Below are 18,066 nucleotides of genomic sequence, written 5' to 3'. Positions count from 1 at the left end.
TGGCGGTGGTGGTGGTAGTAGTTACGGGCACTGCTTCGAGTCGGCGCGCGGGGCAGTGGAGGTAGTCGAGGGCACCCGGCGGGGCTCGGTGGCCAGCAGCATCAGGCTTGGTCGGCGTGCTGGGCAGGCAGAAGTTGGTGTCGGTGTCGGTGTCGATGTCAACGTCGCGGTCGTCACCGGCGCGGCGTGGTGTTTAGCGAGGGAGCAGCCGAGTGCTTGTGGCCATGCTAACAGGTCGTGAGACGCAGGCTGCAGGCTAGACAAGGCAGCCGGCTAGTCAACGGCTGACGACTGCGACAGATCAAACGGCGCGCCGAGCGGGTGGGTGGTGAATGGCGCCCGGCACATGATCCGCCTCCGCCTCCGCCTCCGCCATGACGCATCCTGTGCCAAGACGCTGCGGAGCTCACTTCCGCCCCTGCGCCCGCTCGGCCTCGCTCTGCGCGCAGTGAACGTCACGTCGAAGCAGCGGGCAAGGCGCGTCGGCTATTGTCTCTTGGGCCTGCCGCGCGTGTGTCGGACCCCCTGCCTCTCCCTCCACATGTCCCTGTCGATGGCGCTCAGGGGCTTCAGGGACTTCATCGACAGTGCCCACGCCCCGCTCTCCACTGGATTTCTTGCGCATCTCTGCCGAGAACGTGACAATTCAGCATTGGCGCGTCTGAGACGCGTCCATCCATGGCTGTGAGCCCAACTGCCTGGCTCCACGAGGAAGTCAAGACCCAGCTCGACCTGGGCAACAGTTGGCTGGCGGACAAGAACGAGGCAAACGCAGCGCTCGGCGGGCCTTCAACCACGGCCGACAGAAGGTGGAAAGGCATCTACCACGACAACGGCTCTTGCATCGACATTGTTGGACCAATCAGCGCGCACCCCCTCCATCTGTTTGTGCTCAAGGTGGGGTCCGCCTGCTATATCTCTACGCTGCTCTGACCTCTCTGTCGCATAGATCTCACCTCTGATCGTCACAGACGGCCGCCATCAGACCGAGGTCTCTCTCACCACCACCGGTCTGCGTGACCTGCAAACGAGATACCCAAGCCGCCACATTATCGCTGGCACCATTTTGGCCGTGCGCAGCTACACCATACGATACACTTCCTACGGTCCCCCAAATGACAAGCTTCGACTGCTTCTCCATATAGTCGACTGGGTGGGGGAGAGGCACAGAACGGATGCTTGGCCGGACCCTGTACAGCTTCTGCATCGTTCCGGAGAAATCGCCACGGCACTGCAACAACTTCACCGCACTCGTGTGCTTGAAGATCGTCGACGCTTGCGGCCCGAACCAAAGAAAAAGGAGGATCTGGACGACAACTCCTACACAATGGCTGGCGCACACGAGTCGCTCGACGAGGACGCTTCGATGAACACGCAGATGCCTTTTGGCACTCAGGGGCAGCATTCAATCAGGCCGCGCAGGGACGATGAGGATCTTCGATTTGTGGGTATCAACAGACTGGAGCCTGTGCTGGCTGGGAATACAAAGAGGGCGGACTTGAAGCCTCGCTCTGGAGGCTCCAATACCGAGAGCTCGGCTGTTGAGAAGCAGAGAGCACAGCTCTTGTCACTCCTGAATCCGGTCCAACCGCCGATTGTCCCGCAGGTTCAGGCTCGCGTTCACACGGACCCAAGGCTTCTGTCAACAGAGAATCTAGAGAGACGTGCAGCGCGAGAGAGGACCGCTGAGCTCATTGATCGTTCGACGCAAAGCTCGACGCAGGTTCAGACTTTGCCAGACAAGGGCAAGAAGCGTATGCGAGAAATCGATTTGGCGCCGCTGTCGACTCACCATTCGACAAGGAGTATCCCGTACTCCGAAATCGAGGCGAAGCAGAGCACTGCCAATAAGACGGGGAGGTTTGCTGCAGAATGCTCATGGATGAAGGGCTTCAAATTCAACCGCGAGTCCTCCATCGTTCCCGAGGACCAGGCCCGCATCCTGTTAAGACCTGAAAGCTGGCACAAACCGCAACCAGGATTGCGCTTCCCTGAAGCAAACATACCGACGCAAATATTTACAACGCTCAGTAGGCTGCAGGATGAAAAGATCGCCTCTGAAGCTGCCCTTGAGACTAGCTCAGGCTCATACAACCAAACTGATCCATCACCTGCATCCTATCCGCCTACGTCTGCTCCTCAGCTGGAGGACGAGCAGGAGGACGAGTTGGAGGACGAAGTTCCCACAAGTCCAGTTTCATGGGCAACCTCACCCGGTCCTGAGCCACCACAACAACCGACCTTGTCTCGCCAGAGTCTCCCTCCTGATTCGAGCATCGAGGTTCCTGCAAACGTCAAGGCGTCGACCATGTCACACAGACCTGCAGCGACTGAAGATCGATCTCCCCAGCCCAGCTTAACACCCTCACCAGAAGAGAGAGAAGTCGCTGCTCCACCCTCGTCGCCTCCCAGCCCTCAGGGAGCCATGGATAATGATGACGAAATGGAATTGGAGACATCAGTACCTCAGGCATTAGGAGAAGACCTGGAGGGACACTCAATATCCCGTCCTAAGGGCAATCATATTTCTCGCGCTGAGCCCAGTCCGAGGTCAGTCATCCAAGTGAAAGAGACCCCCTACGTGAAAGGTAAGAATGGTCAACCTGTCGTAACAATTTCACCGCCAACACAAAGTTCGAACGAACACCAACATCATTCTTCTTCAGCGTCCATCGTACAAGGCACATACCACGAGTTCACTTCTTCAGTAGTGGAGGAGACCAACCTGGATGCGTTGCGCAGTGACAACAGCCACATTCAGCAGGCAAATACAAACAACAAATCCTCTGCCCAAACAGACGAGGTCCAGACATTGCTTCTTGAACCTGATGCTCAAGACGTTTCCATGTTTGACATGTTTGTAAACGATAAGCCGCTGCCTGACTCTACTCGGCAGCAAGGCGGACAAAAGGAGACACACGGCAAGCGAACAGAAATGCTCCAGGAGAGCGCTTCAGCGCAACCTGAACCAACACCAATGTCTGCTCAGCTTCCTAAGGATTCAAGCTCCGAAGAACAGCCTGTACCAAGCCTGTCAGCGATGTCGATGCAACCAGAGAAGGATTTATCAAGGCAGCCACTAAGGCAGCCATCAAGACAGCCATCAAGACAGCCATCAAGACAGCCATCAAGACAGCCATCAAGACCGCTATCGGCTACTCCAAACCTGACGAAACGAAAGCTTGAAACGACCCCTACCAAGGATAGCAGGCGGCATTCGAAACCCTCCAAACGGTTCAAATTTGTTGGCTTTGGAAGCGGTGACGCAAACTTGTGGCGAAGGTTCGAGAGCGAGAGACGGAAGTCTAGCACAAGCATTGAGAGTAGGCAAGGCTCAGTCAGCAGTCTTCCCACACAGCAGGATACAGACACGAAGATGGAGTCAACTGATACCAAAGAAACAACCAAGCCCCAGGTCGACGCAGCGGATATAGTTGTTGAGGGTGATATGTCTCCGCGTCATCAGAGTCTGTATGCTGCACCCAGTCCTATACTGCGTCCTTCAGTTGGCTTTCATGGAAATGCATCGGTTGCCAAAAGTATGGATGGTGTTCAGACCGAGCCGCATATGCCTGGCAACAGCATAGCACGTCAGAGCCCTCCAGAAAACTCTGACCGGTCGCAACATGTACGTGTGGAGCCTCGGCAAGATATGCAATCAAAGCCGCAGTCGGAGTCCCAAGCAGAGCAAGACACTGTGCTTGTGCGGCTGCCTGAGCCTCAGCCTCAGCCTGAAACGACTCGACCAAGCACTAAACTTGGAGCACGCGCAGAACAAGCACCTCCAGCTGCATCGATCAATGCCGTAAGACTTTCGACAGTGTTTGGAAACTTCAAACAAGCATACCCCGAATATGGAGGTAAAGTTGGACATTTCGAAAGTCGGTGCCTGCAGATTGAACAACTTGATCGAGATGACAAGATGGTTCCAAAATGGATGTGGGATGACTACATCATCCGGAACACGACTGACTACAAAGACTACACAGACGCGTGTGTTGAGTCAGGGAAAGATCCAATACCATACATTCGCTTCTACAAAGATACCATTCGAGACACAGTCTACAAAAAAGGCATCATTCAAACAAGAGCCATATTACTCAAGGCACTCCAGGAGCTTGGACACCAGCCTCATACAGTCGAGACACCAGCGCCTAGCTCGCCTGTTCAGCATTCACTTCAGCAGCCAAATCATCAGTCGCCTCGACCGCCAGTGCGACAGCTAGCACATGTCCGTCAATCTCACCAGCAACCAGCACAGCAGTCGTCCAGACAGTCAGCCAAACACTCAAGTCAATCTCCAGTACCATCGGCACAGTCGACAATTACACCATCAAAGAAGAAGCTATCGCGGACGTCTCTGCCGTTCAAAAAACCCAGTGATCCAATACCAGCCCACGTCAACGCCACAACCCGCGTTCGCCATTCACTTCCTGCAAGCTCATCCTGCGTCACGCCTGACTCAACGTCTACTCTATCAGCCTCTGCACAGCAGGCATCGAGAGTTCGTTTAAAATCCAAGCCCAGATTGGCCGGAATCCTTAAGTCACACCTAAAAAGTGATGACCCTCCAATTTTGGCCCGAGACGAGTTCCGTGAATTTTCAAAGTCGCAGGCGGCCATGACGAGCATCACGGGGAGTACTAGGGTAAGCTCTGGCCCAGCTCTTACAGAGGACAAGCATCGAAGGGTCGATGATAAAAACAAAAACTAAGGTAGAAAACAGGTCGACCCAACCCAACCTTGGCCAAAGAACCTTGAAGTCAGGCCGTCTGTCAAAGATTTGCCAAAGAAAGAAGTGGATGTTCTGAATTGGAAAGACGAATTGTAATGATCTGAGAAGTTTTGGTTGGAGAGTACTTAATCTTTGTGATGTTACACTTTGAAATATGAGAAACGGAAACCAGCATTTGTTTGGTTTCAAGGACGAGTCAATATATACCCCCAGGTGCGAAGCACAATATTGGATTAAGCTATATCGGGTAACGGAGCTCAAAGTAATGTCCGAGTCCTTGTGGCTCTCGTATGAATTGCATTGTACGCTCCATCTACATGGCAATGGCTGTCAGACATGCGTTCTTCTCGTCTAATGTAGTCGCGTGTCCGACCGAGAGTCGATAGTCGCAGCTATGCTCCTCCCACAAGAGCTTCTGACGCTCATCTTCCTGACAGGCTTGACAGCCGCCTATCCACGTACGTTGTACCACGATTACAAGTCTTCTGTGCATTAATATTCCGTAGAAGGCAACACCATATCAGCGGCGGCTACGTACCACTAACGGCACAAGTGGAAGCAGCACGCCGCGGAAAAGCGCAGCTCAACCTGCAACGGCAGAACTTACTGTGGTGCCAGGACCGAAAACAGTAGACGGCCATGTGGCAGCCTCGAAATAAACGACATCATTTCATCGGGAAACAATCTCTTGAATGCCATCATCAGCGAGATCAGCAATGCACAGCCGAGAGCGCAACCTGCTGAAACCCCTCGTTCTAGCCCTGGGCCGATGACCAGCACTATGAGAATTGGGGAACATATCCCATCGCAAAGCGGTGGGGCTGTAATACGATCAACGACTCTAGATATAATAACAGATGCGGCATCGGTACGAATTACGGTCACGCTATCACGCTCGGAACCGCAACCCTTTCGCTCCCGCCCGGACTCTCTACCATTGTTGAAACGGGCACACGCACTACTCTCATTGCCATGCAAGTTGATAGCCCAAGTCAAACTATCATCACGATCAGCTCCAGCGGGACTGCAGTCGCTGCAACGATTACAGATGCGCCTGCCACCGTCACGCTACCAAAGACGGGTTTCGAAGCCAGCGTCACCGGCGACGCGGGCCGTGGAGTGATTATGACGAATTCCAGGTAAGGAGCCGCAACGACACCCAGTAGAGCCATTGCGAACCACAGGAGGGTGCGCATGGGTGGACTAGGTGGGTTTGCTATCAAAGCTCTCAGCCTCATATCTGTGTGTTGAAGGTGAGGTGCCGTTGCTACTCTGAACTTACCGGTACCGCAAAGCTTTCAGAGACGAATTCACATGTGTCATTATAGCACCCCAACAGACGCGTTTGTTCACGGTCATGTGCACACGCGCAAACGCTGCAAGGGACACCCCTCCCGACACATGGGTGCCTGGCGAAATGTACGCACCCACTCCGGATCCTCACGGCTACTCACGTCATAGACAAGCGAGAGGTCCCGACTGGCTGGCTATGGTTAGTTGACAGTAAGGGTGACAGATTGGGTCAGCCAGTTATCAACCGGCCCGCGTTCATAATTACATATCGCCAGGCATGATAAAGATGTTCTCCGCCCTTTCTGCCACTCAGCATCACTTTCAATCAACACTCTCACTATCATCAAGACCATCAACACTTCAGTTATGTCGAACAAGCCCAAGTCCGATATCAAAAATACTACTGCTGCAGCGAAGGATGCCGGCTTTGACAACTTCCCTGCATTCCTCCTATCTTACGGACTACGAATCTACAATCACGATGACGTCGAGGAAGGAAAGGCGATTCTGCGAGCTATGGGTTATGGGGTGTGAGGGAGTCATTAGATAGAAAAGTGTTGGCGGCTCTGACATGGCAAGAGTTGGAATGCAAACTCATATCCCTTGCACAACAGTGCCACTTGACTGTTGATGGGCGTCTCGTTATCAGCTCTTTATTTACGACTGTTTGTATGGCGCCATATACACCTGTATCACTGAAATGATAGTGTAGTGTTGATGATCGACGCCGAGACACCAGGATGTCGTGTCTCACAACCATCTTCCGCAACGAGAGTACGCGACTGAGATTGGACTGCACCAAAGGTCCGAGTACAAGATGTAGGGTTGGAGTCTCGCTGGATGAGATGGAGACTAGGGTTTGGAGTTGGCGCCTAAGGGAGTTGTGGGGGACGTGAGGGGGAGTCTGAATCTGCTTGTTTATACTGGGAGTGGAGCGTGAAGCGTGAGACATAAGCTCGATGAGGCAGTTGCACAGGAATAGAAAAATTCTGTCAAGGGTTCATAATTAGTCAACGTATTCTACACAAGATATCTCAAACCTTCAACCTCTGTCTATCGTACAACAAATACAATTCATACTCGTACACCACGCCCCTTCTGCAGATATCTCACGCCTTCACCTGCAAACCATACGTATCCCACTGCTCCACCGTCGGCCGATTCGGGCTCTTGACCAGCAAATCCTCTCCACGCCCACTCTTGGGAAATGCAATGACATCGCGCACACTCTCCTTGTGGCACATGATCGCCATCAACCTGTCCCAACCCAGCGCAATGCCCACGTGCGGCGGACACCCACTCCGCAGCACGTCGAGCAAGTGCCTAAAGTCCTCGACGCGCTCGGGCTTCATCTTCAGCACGTCACGGAAGATGAACTCTTGAACGCCGGCGCTGTGGATACGACGGCTCCCGCCGCCTAGCTCGACGCCGTTGACGACGATGTCGTAGTGTGCTGCGATGGCTTTCTCGGGCGCAGTGAGCAGGAGGTCGACGTCTGCGGGGGTCTTGGGTGCGGTGAAGGGGTGGTGGGTTGATGCGAGGCCTGCGGTGCCGCCTTGGCCGGGTTCAGAGTCGACTGAGGGCGAGAAGAGAGGGAAGTCATGGATCCAGACGAATTTGTAGTCGTGCTGATCCGGAGGGTCGATGAGGCCTTGGGCGATGGCGGCTTTGTGCAGGGCGAGACGGAGGTTGCCTAACATAGTCGAGCCACCGGCGAAAGGAGCGGTAGGGCGTGCTTGGAGGATGAGGAGGTCGCCGTGTTCGATGGCGAGGGCTTCAGGGCCTTCCATAACATACTGGTAGCCGAGTGGTCCTAGGCCTTGCATGGGTGCTGAGAGGTCGCCCACGAAGACGCCGGGTTGACCGTCAGCGTTCTCGAGGAATGCTTTGCCGTCCGGGCCATCGAGGAAATCGGAGATGAACTTTCGTGTGACTTTGGGGTCAGAGGAAATTGAGATCTTGAATGCTTCTACAGTAGGGTCCTGGAGCGGTGTGATTTTGCCGATTAGATCGGCGGGGAGATACTGGGTGATAGAATGAATCTGTGACATGTTAGAGCTACTTATGTTAGAACATCACTTAACACACCTTCGAGTTGTACCGCAGGTCCGGCTTGTCTGATCCGTACGAAGCCATGGCTTCCTGGTAGGTCATTCGCGGAAATTTCTCCGGCGTCTTCTGCTTCAATACTCTGTACCAAAGAGCCCTCAGCAGCCGTTCAATCTCAGCCATGATGTCTTCCTCCGCTGCAAAAGACATCTCCATATCGAGCTGAGTGAACTCCGGTTGTCGGTCGGCTCTCAGGTCCTCGTCGCGGAAGCAACGTGCGAACTGGTAATATCTAGTGAAGCCGGAAGCCATGAGAATCTGTTTGTACTGTTGCGGACTTTGAGGAAGCGCGTATGCCAGCCCCTTGGTCCGTGTTGGCACGAGAAACTCTCGCGCACCTTCAGGCGTAGATTTGAACAGGATAGGAGTCTCAATCTCTCTCCAGCCGTTATCAGCTAGCTCTAGCCGCGCCCTTTGCATAGCTTTCTGTCTTTTGATGATGTTGTTTCGCAGTTCTGCGTTAGTGCGTAGTTGTAGGTGCCGTTGCTCAGGACCGAACACAGTATCCTGCTTGATGATGATATCGTTCGGTATCTCGTTCAGAGGAGTGATACTTGTCAGCGATATCTCTCGGTCGTTGATCAATTTTATGCCGAGGTAGGTGTCATCTTTGGCTTGCTTTCTCTCCAGGAGCCTGCCTCGAACCACGACAGGAGTCCATTCTCTTAACGTCCTAAGACGAACATGTGCTTCTGCTTCCTCGCCTTCCACATTGCCAGTTGAGACAATTTGAATGCACCACGTTTGGTTTTTGCTGCGCAGCATAGCAAAAGAGAGCTTTTTGTTCACATCTCGTCGAGTGCTAAGGTAGCCAGCTATCTCGACGTCCCGGCCGGCTCTGTTGTGAGTCAAGTTCGCAGCCTGCAGTTCTGACCATGCATCGTCAATGTGCTTCCAAGAGTGAATCCGTGCTGCGTCAGGTGAGTAATAGGACCTAGGAGTTCATGAAAGGCGCATACTGGATTCTTTGAAATCATCTAATGTTTTGCGAAGCTTTTCTTCTGGTGACAACGTGGGTGCACCAGACTGCAAGCTCACAAAAGAGCGCGTTGCGTTCTTCAAACACAGTGATGCGCGATCCAACGTGATCCCGTGATGGCGTGTTCGAACAAATCGAGATATCTCAGCGTACGAGCTTCGTAGACATGCGCCGCGACCTGCAGCATGCCGTGAAGCATGCACCAGAATCATCTCGAGGCACCGGTTAATTCAATGGGAAAATGCCCAAATTGTTGTTCAAAGTTGATGATTTTTTGGCTGACTTCGAAAAGTCCACGGATGAGCCAAGACCTGGCCCATGCGCGGCTGCCACAAAACTTTCGGCAATCCCACACCTTCGTTTCCTCTTCATCCTTCCAGTTTAACTACTGTAAGCCACCACCTCCATTTATGCCGTTAAAAGTACTAACGCGATTCGCAGATGATGAAAGCCTAGCGTGTATTATTTGAGCAGTCCTCCACACCCGCCTTCGAACTCTCCCCTTACCGGGCTTAAGCGGTCCGCTGGTGGTTGTGGAGGGGTGCATGACAACCGCGTTCGGCACACCCTTCTTGTTACAAGAACGGACGCTTTACGGCATCTCTGACTATCAAACTGGACGGTGTCTTGGCCGCCTTTGCGCGACGCGATCACGATACGATATCCATCGAACGAGTTGGATGGGCCATGTACATTACCTCCAATATATCAATACAACAGGATTGCCCAAGCGACACCCTTGCAGTGATTGTGGATTGAAGAGGAGTTGGTGGTATGCGCATCGCAGGGACCGGAGAGGACCTGCAGGTGCTTCTCCGCAAAATTCATCGTTGTATACATTTGAAGCTGCAAGGCAATCTACCTTCTCCTTCTTTACGGAACAGCGAAAGATCAACATTTGAAACGCAATGCCAATCATTCCTCTTCCGCTTTTATCGAGACTTGGAACGTAAAGCAAATGCTACATACCACTCTTCACGCACGGTATCTTGAGAACTAGTGACGAGTCTAACAGATGGCAAGGTACTAAGTAATCCACTAACAATTTCATTCGTATTCCATTATTATCTGCTTCCTTGATTAGGGGTATTTAAATTCTGCGCTACCGCCAACTGTCGAAAGAGCAAAAGAGACAAGAATGAAGGCCCGAAGGACGCAAAGCCATCTATCCAAACACCAGCCTCATGTGCCACATCATCAGCAACATCCTACTGACGCCAGATTAAGAACAAAAAAAGAGCACGACTTCATCACATCCTCCGCCATCCAGCCAACGGCCTCCGCTCCTCCGTCCTCGTCCTCTTCAGCCTCCTCCACGTAACCCACCTCTCCGCCTCAACCTCCGTCTCCCTCTGATCCACCTCATCATCGCACCAACCCATCTCCCTGTGCCAACACTCTCTCGACCGCGACCTCGCCCTCTCGTGCGCCTCATAGTCCTCACTCACGCACCTCTCCCTCGTCCGAAACAGCTCACCAGACCAGCCGCGCACGGCCCGCCTCTCATCGTCAGACTCAGTCTGCCGTCTACGCGATGGTGGCGGGGAGGCGGGTCGAGGCCGCGAGCGAGCGAGCGTAGCGACTTGCACTCGGAACGCGCGCTCTTCATCCTCGCCCTCGTCCGCATCCCGCTCGACGCGTGCTGCGAAACTGACTTTCCTCGTCCTGGCCCGTGGCCGCAGTGGCTCGCGCCTGTCGCCGTCATCTTCGGCGGCCGAGTCGCAGCGCTCCTGCTTGCGCGCGTCGGTCCAGATGCCCCAGCGCTCGAGCTGGGTCGGCTGGTCGCGCTTGACTAGGGCGCGCGAGGGCCGGTGGTTGCCCGCGTAGGGGTAGTCGTCGTAGCCGGCGTCTTCGTCGTCTGAGGAGAAGAGACGCTGGCGCTTGAACGAGGTGCGGCGGGGGAGTGACGGTGGTGGAGATGAAGTGTTGCGGTCGCGTTCGCGTTCACGCGTGTGCGTGTAGCGGAAGGACGACATTGTGTGTCGCTGTGGTGTAGAGTTTGAATAGCAAGTTGAAGGTAAGAAGGAGGAGGTGTAGTAGAGCAGTGGTAGTGTAGAGAGCAATAGTAGAGCAGTGGTAGTGTAGAGAGAAATAATAGAGCAGTGGTAGTGTAGAGAGAAATGAAGAAAGAATAAAGTACCAGACAACCGGTACTTATACTCGACACTTCACACGCTGTTGAAGGACAACGACACGAGCAAAACTCACACAGTATATCCTCATATTCCTCCATGTCTCACCTGCCTGGCACTACGTTCACGCACCATCCGAGCACGCACCTTTTTAGCACCGCCTTTGCGCCGCAGTGGCTTAGCCGCGTGGCTGAGGCTCCTTTGCCGCACTGTGATTGGCTGCTCCAGCCCGCCGGTCAGGACCACATGAACATCTTCACCGCACATGCGAACATGTTGGCTGCCTGACCAGGCTTGCGGTTGCTGGTCACGATGACGTTTTTCCAGGAGATGGAGTCGGTTTATGGGAGAAGAAGGCAAGTGGGCTGGTGACTTGTTGCCACGGGTGGCAGTGACTTTGGGAGGGTTGGGGGCCGTTTGAGGTGGAGGGTGTTAGGTGGTCTTTCGGACGCCTGGTTTGCGCAAGGAACGTGTGGGCAGTGTGGTGCCTGCTGGACTTACTATTCGCGGTGGATGCGGTCGCCACCTTTCGAGCAGAGCCGCATACTTGGTCAGTTGCACCTTTTTCCGGGCTTCGGTGACTCGGTGAAATGCTGCGGTATCAATATTATATTCATCAACTCGGGTCTCTCGCAGACCGGCCCTTGCATAACCAACTAGACTTACAAAGGAGTCCACCCATAAGCTCATGCTGCTGTACCGTGTGCACTCTTCCTGTCGACTTCTCTCTACCCCGGCACATTCCGTGTTGTTACGATTCGGTGCAGGTATATCCTCAAACCCAACAAAAGAGAAAACGATTGCGAAAACCAACGCCCTACCCGCCGTAGCAAGGTAGTCCCATGAGCTCCAAGCCATAGTGAATCCAATCACATGACCGCATTACTATCCCATCGCAGAACAACCACATCACATTCCCGTGATCAACCGAGAAAGTTTTGCGTTTGCTGTTGTTGTCCAGGGCGTGGGAACACACTTTGGGTAGGTACCTGATCCATGCTCACGCCACCAATCGTGCCGCCGCCGGTGTTCTGCCAGCCTTGCCCGGTCTGCTGGTTGACAAATGCGCTTTGTCTGAAAGGGTTCGTACTTCCAGTTGCATGTACCGAGAGACCACCCGGTGGAGATGTGGCATTCTGTGGAGAAGCATTCCTCGCAAAAGGGTTTGTGCCTGTAGGGGTAGGCTGGAGTGGCTGTGCTTGCTGTTGTTGCGGTGCGAACGGGGATGGCTGGAATGACGGGGCGCCGAACGGCAACGACCCCATCGGTGGTAGGGATTGCTGTTGAAAACCTGTGGTCTGTTTTGCGAATGGATTCGTTGCAGAGCGACCGGGTGAGCTTGCACCGGTGGGGTTGTTGAGAAGCTTCGGCTCAGCTGCGCCCGTCATATTTGGTAGCATAGACTGGCGGAATGGGTTGGTGGATGTTTGCTGTTGTTGTATCGGTTCAGCGATAGTAGGAAGCTGCATTTGCTGTTGCTGCGAGAAGTCTGGCACGCCATTTTGAGGTATCGGCGCAAGGCTGTTTTGTGGGCTGAATGGCTGAGGCGTGTAACCGCCAAACCCGGCACCTGTGAACTGTGGCTGAAGTTGCTGCTGTTGGAGTTGCGGTTGCGGTTGCTGTTGCATCTGGAATGGATTCGTGCTCTGTGTATGTTGTGGCATGAACGGCTGCTGTTGTTGACTGAAGGCCATATCGTTTGCGGTCTGCTGAGGTATCTGGAAACCCGGCTGTTGATAACCTTGCTGTTGGATTGCTTGGTCGAAGCCCGTCTGTTGCGGAAATTGTTGTTGTATCGGCGCGTGAGTAGCCATAGTCTGCTGATTGTCTTGCAACGAGGCGAACAGGTCAATAAGAGGCGCACTGACATTGGTCTGTGGTGCCGCTGCTTGCGGCTGGCTGTTGGGCTGGCTGTTGGGCTGGCTTGATGTTGTTGATCGTGGCTCTGAGGCTTTGCTGGCTCCATTACTTGCACCGTTGGTGGGCTTCCCGCCATTCTTCTTAGCCTCTTTCTCGGCAATGTACTGTCGTCGATTTATTTCGAAGTCTTTGTCGTTTAGATACTCCTCCAACGATGCCGCCAAACCTGTCGGAGCATGCTTGATCTTGGGTATCTCTAGTCTCGTTGAGTGTTCGTGCGAGCGAGCCAGGCTGAGATACTGAACGACTGCCTCGGTCTGCCTTGCGAAGGTCCGGTAGATGGCCAAGGCGCGTGTTGCATCAGGTTTTGACATTTCGAAGTAATGTTCTGCTTGATTAGCTTAATTGCAGGGGCAGTTCGAGTGGTGGTGATCTTACCTAGAACATTGATGGTGCCTTCGTTCATGACGTGGAACAAGACCAACAGATCCATGGTAAGCAAGCGGAAAGCAGTCAGTGTGATCTCATTCTCAGGTTCATCGTCGAATGGCTGCCACAGTCGTTAGCATGGAATTGTCCCTCAGCCCGACTGTCGTACCTGGCACTTCAGCAGGTATCTAAGCTGCTCTTGAACGCTTTCTGCCTCTCGGAGAAGACCTTTCTCGACCGTTAACCGCTTCAGTCGGCCCTCGCCGCCACGCACGTAGTCGACTTTGGTTGCGCCATACTCGATGGCCCTACGGAGCAGGTATTCGGTGTAGGTTCTGATGTTGTGGCCCTGCGTCTGCACTGTTACGCTTCGGTCAGCACAAGTCTGGTATGCCGTCTATCCGCACTTTGACCAACATGACTCCGTGCTCCTCGACCGAATAGACTCTGCTGCTGCCCAGGCTTCATGATGCTCGCTACGACACTTACCCTCTGTAAACGAATTGATGGCGAGCTTCCGCTGGGGGTTTTGCGCCAGGTACTTCAAGGTGACTTCTGGTTCGCCCTCGCGAATCATAAGATGTACGATGATCAGGCTCTTGAAGACGATGGTCCAGGTCGAGTCGCGCAGGCGGTTGGTGAGGGCGCGGAAGATCTCAGCGACGCCGGCTTCGCCTGCATGGGTCGCGACGAGGATGTGTTCGACATACTTTGACTTGGGGGCCGCGAGCTGTGTGCATTGGTTAGCGTGTCGCAATGGGTAGGTGGGCGCAGAGAGCTCGAGAAGGGAACGGTACCTTTATCTTCGTCCCGCCCTTCACGCTCTTCTCGAAGGAGCTTGCCATGGGGTCCGGCAGATGCTACAGCCGGGGGGTGCCGAGGGCCGGGCGCCGGGGATGCGCAAGTGATGTCGTCGTCTGCTGGTTCGCAGCGGCGGCGGCAGCGATCGTGTTGGCGGCGGTGGCTGCGGTGGCTCCGCTGTGTCTATCGCGACATGCCGGCGCAACAAAACGAGAGAAGAATACGGGAGTCGTGGCTAGCAATGGCTGACAATCAAAGGGATACGCGGTTCGGGCAGCGGCAGCACAGAATACGTGGTTAGTGTAGCCGGGGTGCTGGTACGTAGAATGAGGACGGACCCACTGCGAGGAGCTGCCAGCTGCCAGCTGCCAGCTGCCAGCTACGCTATGACGACGCGCCTGCCGAGCGCCCGCCACATGTTTCGAGCGCTGCCACGCATTTCCCCGCCAAACAACTGCAAACACCGCACCAGCGATCCGCCATGTCAGACGCACCGCCGCCCGAGGAGCAGAAGAAGCTCGATGCCGCGGCAAAGGCAAAGGAGCAGGACGAGCAGGCTGCGCTGCCTTACAAGTGGGACCAGACGATCAAGGACCTCGACATTACCGTCTCAGTCGAGTCCAAGTACAAGGGCAAGGATCTGGACGTCAAGATCGGCAGGAACACGCTGAAGGTTGGCATCAAGGGCCAGGAGCCCGTCATCGACGTGCGTTGTCCCTAAAAATAAAAATAAAATAAACCCCAATTCGTATACAGGGTCACGCTGACAGGCGCCAGGGCGAGCTCCCCCACCCCATCCGTGTCGACGATTCCACCTGGACCCTGAGCACCTCGGCCACAGGCAAGGACATTGAAATCCACCTCGACAAGGTCAACCAGATGGAGTGGTGGCCGCACGTCATCACCTCGGCCCCCAAGATCGACACCAGCAAGATCCAGCCCGAGAACAGCAACCTGGGCGACCTCGACGGCGAGACGCGCGGCATGGTCGAGAAGATGATGTTCGACCAGCGCCAGAAGGAGATGGGCAAGCCGACGAGCGACGAGCAGAAGAAGCTGGACATTCTCGAGCAGTTCAAGTCTCAGCATCCGGAGATGGATTTTTCAAACGTCAAGATGGGTTGATGCCGTTTCGTGTGTCCGTGTCTGTAGAAGGGAGCATAGCAAGGCGTTGAATGGCAGTACGATACCCGGCCTTGAGTGTTGTTCTTTAGCGTAGAACATGTGGATGGGTGCGAATGCAAGACGGATGCGCTTGGCCAAGTTGATGCAAAATGGGTGATGGAAACGAAAAGACGGATGCCCGTCAATGTTGGCCCTGTACCCTCACACCCTCAGCTGTGAGGCTCCTGTACCCCTGCGCCAGAGCCAGAGCCAAAGAACGGACGAACAGGAAAGAGCATGGCAGGTGATAGGGAGGCTTGGGAAGAGGATGCACGGTTGGCTGTACATAAACAAGCTTCTCGACGCTTCGTCCAACGACACGGCACAGCAGAATATCGAACATCAAACACACAAGCTCTTCAAAAGAAGGTTTCGTTAAGAAATGGCTACCAATTCCAATCACCTCAAAGCCACAAAAGAGCGATCCTAGTTGGCCCAATGCACCAAACCCCCCACATCACATCCTGTGCACCGTCTCTCGCAACACTCGGTGCTACGCCACGCCACACACGCGCGGTATCGACTATTACCAGCCGCCTCCATAACCACCTTTAGTCGTGCACGCCGTCTTGGTCTCCACCTCGGTCTTTGTGTACTTGACCTTGTCGGTCTTGGTGACGACGTCAGTCTTGGTCTTGCTGCCGACGTCCGTGTACGTCACTGTGCCGACGACAGGTTTGTATGTCGTGCCGACGGAGCTTGGGGTTTGTTAGTAGCTATTAGAAGAAAATTATGGAGTAGAAAAAGAGTAAGGGGTTTTGGATATGGGTCGTAATGGCAACGTAGGGCAAGGGGATCAGCGCCGTTCGGACTTACGTGCTCTTGGATGTCTCGACACTGGTCTTGGTCTTGACATCGCTCTTGGTCTTGGTCACGTAGCTGGTGACGACGACTGGAGCCGTCTCGTAATACGTCTTGGTCTCGTAGTAAGACTTGGTCTAGGGCTGTTAGTCCTGTAGCGGAAGAGGTGGTGGGGAGGACTTGCCGTGGTTACGACGTTGGTGTTGGTGAAGGGGTACGGTGAGGAGGAGGTTGAGAGTTTGGTGGTGACGGTGGTGTAGGGAACGACTTCGGTCTTGGTGTAAAGGTAGGTGGTTTCCTTCTCTCCAGGGTAGGTCTTGGTACTGTAGACTGCGTCGTGGTCAGCGATTTCCCCCCCAAGGCTGAGCACGTAAATCGCCAGCCTTACCAGCAGAGCATTTGGACTCGGTCTTAGTGTCTGTCTTGGTCTTGGTCTTGGTCTTGGTGTCTCCACCGGGCAAGGCTGTAACGAGGGAGACCGAAGCCAGAAGAGCAAGAATGGTGGCCTGGAAGAGCATATTGAGTCAATGACGAGAAGCGTTGAGCGAACGGAGTGTAATGAGACCGAAGATTTTGTTAAAGAAGTGTCGGTGCTGATAGTTCACTTCAGGTACAACTACGGCTGGCTTTATACGTCTCTTTGGTCCCATGTACACTCTTGCTCATGTACATCGTGCACGATAACGTTCACCGATGCCATACCGTCAACGCCTCACGCAACTCTACCAGCTGAAATCGATGGTCGGATTCGCTTTCGCCGGATATCGTACTGCGTTGCGAGACCTACCAGGTCGAGCCTTGCGTAAGGGTCATTATCGCCGTCCCGCGTCTATGAGCACTACAATCTTGGTCAGACGAGGTCCGATTGGTGACATCGAATGCAGCTAGAGATTTATCCGTTTTTCGATTGGCACAAAAATATAGTGAAAATGGCGATGGTGTTGCAGGAGACCGTACACAGGGCTGAAGTAGCCCAGGCACGAATGCACACAGCGCTATACTCCGGGAAGATCCTTGACCAATTCAGGTCGTCAATGGTACTCGCTATGGAGAAGCCCACAGTAGCCTAGAAGCTGCCACCATCGCATCTGAAGTTTCCTAGTCAACATCAAGCATAGCTTGTTGCTGTTATTAGCATTGATGCAGAAAGAGTCACCAGCATGTAGAATGGCGATGAGGATTCGAAATTTCTAGACAGAGAGAAAATACCTTGCAAGTAGCAAAAAGGTTTCGGGCTGAGGGCTCAGCACGTTGTTCGTGTACAGTCAGATGCTGTGTCTTCGAGCAATCCATGGACGTTCGGGACCATCACGTCGGTTCATATGTGATACAGTAGCCGACAGCACGTACGTACAGCCTATTTAGAAACGCAAGTGCATTGGAATAGCATCTTCCAGCAGTTGTGATATGGCAACCTGCTGTGATTCATGACGTTGTGTTGAAGTGTCGTCCAGGTCACAGCGGAGGGCAACCACCAAAGCCATTTGCCCGAAGTTTCTCCGGAGCTCCTCTAACTTTTTCCATGAACGACGAGAGCTGGCTCCCACGAGACGCTATTGCTCTTCTTGACCGCCCCTCATCACCCATCAACAGTCACAAAACGAACCAAAGCATCTCGAAGTTTTCGACACCACGTTTGGCGAATACCAAACCGTGCCAATTTCTGTCACCCATCGGCTCGGGGGTCCGCACGAGCTGCAGCCGGGGAAGCTGAATCTGCAAACTTCCGATAATTTTACCCTGAATTCCCTGCATCACCGCAC

General features: G+C 53.9%; 7 protein-coding genes across 8 annotated transcripts, besides 12 other annotated features; 3 read left to right on the top strand and 4 right to left on the bottom strand.

The window, feature by feature from the left end:
- Positions 1 to 15: part of a tandem repeat that runs on past the window's edge.
- Positions 16 to 22: a tandem repeat.
- Positions 23 to 130: 108 nt separating this feature from the next.
- Positions 131 to 173: a tandem repeat.
- Positions 174 to 678: 505 nt separating this feature from the next.
- Positions 679 to 4,831, top strand: EKO05_0004107 (uncharacterized protein; the record flags this gene model as incomplete). 2 transcript variants are annotated; one of them, XM_059636313.1, is made up of 3 exons in its annotated part: positions 679 to 897; positions 950 to 4,648; positions 4,727 to 4,831. In XM_059636313.1, 3 exons carry the CDS (start codon positions 679 to 681, stop codon positions 4,829 to 4,831), a joined length of 4,023 nt encoding a protein of 1,340 aa, XP_059492296.1. The 2 variants fall into 2 exon arrangements, with proteins under 2 accessions (XP_059492296.1, XP_038799919.2); XM_038938883.2 differs by having other exon boundaries at positions 950 to 4,831.
- Positions 2,146 to 2,178: a tandem repeat.
- A 1,474-nt stretch (positions 4,832 to 6,305) lies between the features above and the next one.
- EKO05_0004106 (uncharacterized protein) lies at positions 6,306 to 6,578 on the top strand (the record flags this gene model as incomplete). Its single annotated transcript, XM_059636312.1, has 1 exon — positions 6,306 to 6,578. One exon carries the CDS (start codon positions 6,306 to 6,308, stop codon positions 6,576 to 6,578), a length of 273 nt encoding a protein of 90 aa, XP_059492295.1.
- A 559-nt stretch (positions 6,579 to 7,137) lies between these two features.
- EKO05_0004105 (Aspartate--tRNA ligase) lies at positions 7,138 to 9,328 on the bottom strand (the record flags this gene model as incomplete). Its single annotated transcript, XM_038939141.2, has 3 exons — positions 7,138 to 8,070; positions 8,117 to 9,048; positions 9,097 to 9,328. The coding sequence occupies 3 exons, from the start codon at positions 9,326 to 9,328 to the stop codon at positions 7,138 to 7,140; spliced, it is 2,097 nt and encodes a 698-aa protein (XP_038799918.2).
- Positions 9,329 to 10,366: 1,038 nt separating this feature from the next.
- Positions 10,367 to 11,092, bottom strand: EKO05_0004104 (uncharacterized protein; the record flags this gene model as incomplete). The annotated part of the gene is made up of 1 exon (XM_038945499.1): positions 10,367 to 11,092. The coding sequence occupies one exon, from the start codon at positions 11,090 to 11,092 to the stop codon at positions 10,367 to 10,369; it is 726 nt and encodes a 241-aa protein (XP_038799917.1).
- Positions 10,946 to 10,975: a tandem repeat.
- A 1,079-nt stretch (positions 11,093 to 12,171) lies between the features above and the next one.
- On the bottom strand, positions 12,172 to 14,382 carry EKO05_0004103 (uncharacterized protein; the record flags this gene model as incomplete). Its single annotated transcript, XM_038939089.1, has 5 exons — positions 12,172 to 13,496; positions 13,547 to 13,658; positions 13,707 to 13,897; positions 14,027 to 14,267; positions 14,335 to 14,382. The coding sequence occupies 5 exons, from the start codon at positions 14,380 to 14,382 to the stop codon at positions 12,172 to 12,174; spliced, it is 1,917 nt and encodes a 638-aa protein (XP_038799916.1).
- Positions 12,826 to 12,874: a tandem repeat.
- Positions 13,133 to 13,173: a tandem repeat.
- An 82-nt stretch (positions 14,383 to 14,464) lies between the features above and the next one.
- Positions 14,465 to 14,511: a tandem repeat.
- Positions 14,512 to 14,687: 176 nt separating this feature from the next.
- Positions 14,688 to 14,719: a tandem repeat.
- A 100-nt stretch (positions 14,720 to 14,819) lies between these two features.
- Positions 14,820 to 15,463, top strand: EKO05_0004102 (uncharacterized protein; the record flags this gene model as incomplete). The annotated part of the gene is made up of 2 exons (XM_038938934.1): positions 14,820 to 15,044; positions 15,116 to 15,463. The coding sequence occupies 2 exons, from the start codon at positions 14,820 to 14,822 to the stop codon at positions 15,461 to 15,463; spliced, it is 573 nt and encodes a 190-aa protein (XP_038799915.1).
- A 565-nt stretch (positions 15,464 to 16,028) lies between these two features.
- On the bottom strand, positions 16,029 to 16,821 carry EKO05_0004101 (uncharacterized protein; the record flags this gene model as incomplete). Its single annotated transcript, XM_059636311.1, has 4 exons — positions 16,029 to 16,200; positions 16,319 to 16,440; positions 16,488 to 16,633; positions 16,692 to 16,821. 4 exons carry the CDS (start codon positions 16,819 to 16,821, stop codon positions 16,029 to 16,031), a joined length of 570 nt encoding a protein of 189 aa, XP_059492294.1.
- Positions 16,069 to 16,140: a tandem repeat.
- Positions 16,341 to 16,375: a tandem repeat.
- Positions 16,724 to 16,749: a tandem repeat.
- Positions 16,822 to 18,066: the final 1,245 nt, after the last annotated feature.

This window comes from Ascochyta rabiei, chromosome 6, assembly GCF_004011695.2.
Source record: "Ascochyta rabiei chromosome 6, complete sequence".
NCBI lineage: Eukaryota > Fungi > Ascomycota > Dothideomycetes > Pleosporales > Didymellaceae > Ascochyta > Ascochyta rabiei.
Note: the sequence above shows the minus strand (reverse complement) of the source record. Positions and strands in the feature narration are given on the sequence as shown.